This window comes from Miscanthus floridulus, chromosome 18 (assembly GCF_019320115.1).
Source record: "Miscanthus floridulus cultivar M001 chromosome 18, ASM1932011v1, whole genome shotgun sequence".
Classification (NCBI taxonomy): Eukaryota; Viridiplantae; Streptophyta; class Magnoliopsida; order Poales; family Poaceae; genus Miscanthus; species Miscanthus floridulus.
In genome coordinates, this window is record NC_089597.1 from 88,032,124 (window position 1) to 88,034,391 (window position 2,268).

General features: G+C 52.4%; 1 protein-coding gene across 1 annotated transcript; it reads left to right on the forward strand.

Moving 5' to 3' along the window:
* Positions 1 to 1,533: 1,533 nt before the first annotated feature.
* LOC136524134 (uncharacterized) lies at positions 1,534 to 1,938 on the forward strand. Its single transcript, XM_066517597.1, has one exon. The coding sequence runs from the start codon at positions 1,534 to 1,536 to the stop codon at positions 1,936 to 1,938; it is 405 nt and encodes a 134-aa protein (XP_066373694.1).
* Positions 1,939 to 2,268: the final 330 nt, after the last annotated feature.

Consider the following 2,268-nt stretch of genomic DNA (forward strand, 5'->3'; position numbering starts at 1 on the left):
ACTGTGTAACGGCGCTCCGCATATGAATGCAATACCCTGTAAGGCCTCTTTCGTGTCACTGCAAAAGCCTGCAACCACCTATTCAAAGCAGGGAGGTCATTGAACACCCTCCCATTCTCAATTACCATGTTAGGACCGGCCTCAGGAGCTTCTAGGAGCTCATCATCACGTCCTTCTACAAATGCCTTATCGGAATGAGCAAGATTGCTGAACTCATGAACTCTAGGATCACGACGGTCGGGAAAGATACGCCTCATCATCTCAACATCACTCTCCATTAGCTCTCCAACAAGGTGATCATCATCAGAATTAAGAGCCCTAGCCATCTCATATGGCTCCAAATCATGCATAATTTCAACACTATTGGAGCCACGGAATCCATCTCCAAAGTGCACTTACGCAGCAACAGGGGGCACATCCACATTCTCAGGAATGTTTCCTGCAACATCAGTACAGAAATGAGGAAAGAATGAAAGAAATAGATGTAAGGAACAGGATAAGCTCCCAAAAACCATGCGGTTCAGACACTTACTCGGATGATTCTGTGTCAAAGGGATCTCATAAGGAGGATCTATCATGGAAACATGAGTCTGACAACTATCTCCAAATACCACATTGGGGGCAAATTGAGCATCGGGAACCGTAGGTGCAATCTGCACATGTAGGTAAGGTTTCGGAACGGGAGGGTCGATGTGTGCCTGATGATCCATTGCTGGGGTAAACCCATAAGGGATGGGATCAACTAACACCCGATGCACAACCACGTCCAAACATTGCAGCTGGCTCTTCATAGCTGATCTCATATAGTTCTCCTACTGATCCACACAACCAATTGAGATCATTCGCCTGAAGATGTTCGGAGGAGAACCTAGGTGTAGTACACCATCAACTGCAATGCCATCATCTCCAAGGCAATGCAGCTCCTCCTGGGCCCTTGAACCATCTCACTAAATGGAGGCCTATCATTGAATAGCACAGGCATGCTTTGCATGTCAAGAAACTCAATATATCCATAGCGATCGCTTTCAACGGTGCCTCCATGATATATGGTCACTAGGTTGTCCATCTAATTCAAACATGTAACGAAACACATGTCCTTTAGTCCAAATTAGACGATAGATAGTACCTAACAAGTACTTTCTAACTACAAACTAAGTAATCAAGATAATAACTACGTATATATTTACAGTGTACTCACTAAATAGCTAGATCATATGTAGTTAACTAAAAATATAACTACATATCTAAGTAGCTATCTAACTATATCTATGTACCTATATATCTATGTTTCTATCTATCTACATATATATCTCACTAGATCACTAACTAAATCAACTACCTGAATCATCACATTAACAAATGCCAACTAAGTAGGTACATTGCATATTCATAATTTTTACATTTCCGGGCCGGCGGACGATGGGCATGGGTCAGGCCAAAGATTCGGGTCGGCGGTAGCACGGCCGGCCGCTGCGGGTGGCGGGGTCGGCGGTGGCGCGGCCGACGACAGCGGTAGCGCGCGGAGGGCGCGGGATGCCCGGGGCTCTGCACAGCGTGTCCGGCTCAACGGGCGCGGGAGGCACGCCGGCGGTGGACGGCGGCAAGGCGGGGCGAGGCCGGTGGTGGAGGGCCGCAAGGAGGGCCACGGGCGAGGCCGACGGTGGAGGCCAAGGCGAGGCTAAGGCGAGGGCGGCGGTGGAGGGCGGCGGAGGCGGCGCGGCGCGGCGGCCAGCCACGGGCAATGGCGCAGCGCGAGGGGCGGCGCAGCTGCGGGGCGCGGCGCTCCTGCACGGGCAATGGCGCAGCGCGAGGGGCGGCGCAGCTGTGGGGCGCGGCGCGGGGCGGCCTTGGGGCGCGCGCGCGCAGGAGCATGTGCGGCGGCGCGGGCACGGCGCGGGCGAGGGCGGCCGGTGGAGGCAAGGGCGTGGGCGGCGGTAGCGACGGCGGAGCTCGGCTTTCCTAGGGCGAGAGAGGGAGAGGAAGAGAGGAAAGGCGCGGGCCCAATAGTTATTAAAGGCTCGGCGCCAGAGTGAATGGCACTGAGCCCCTGACAGGTCATCGACCGTATCCAGGAGCTCGACGCCAGAGACAATAACGCCGAGCTAAAAATCTATTTTTTGAATTGTTTCCGTCAGGATCTATTTGTGAAAAACTTTAAAGAAAAAAAAAGGCTAAATTATAAAAAATTCGGTTGTCGACGCTGCTGGCCGGCTGTCTGGTACTCTGGTGTACTCTGGTGGCATCGCCGACCGCATGCATGCATCGGGA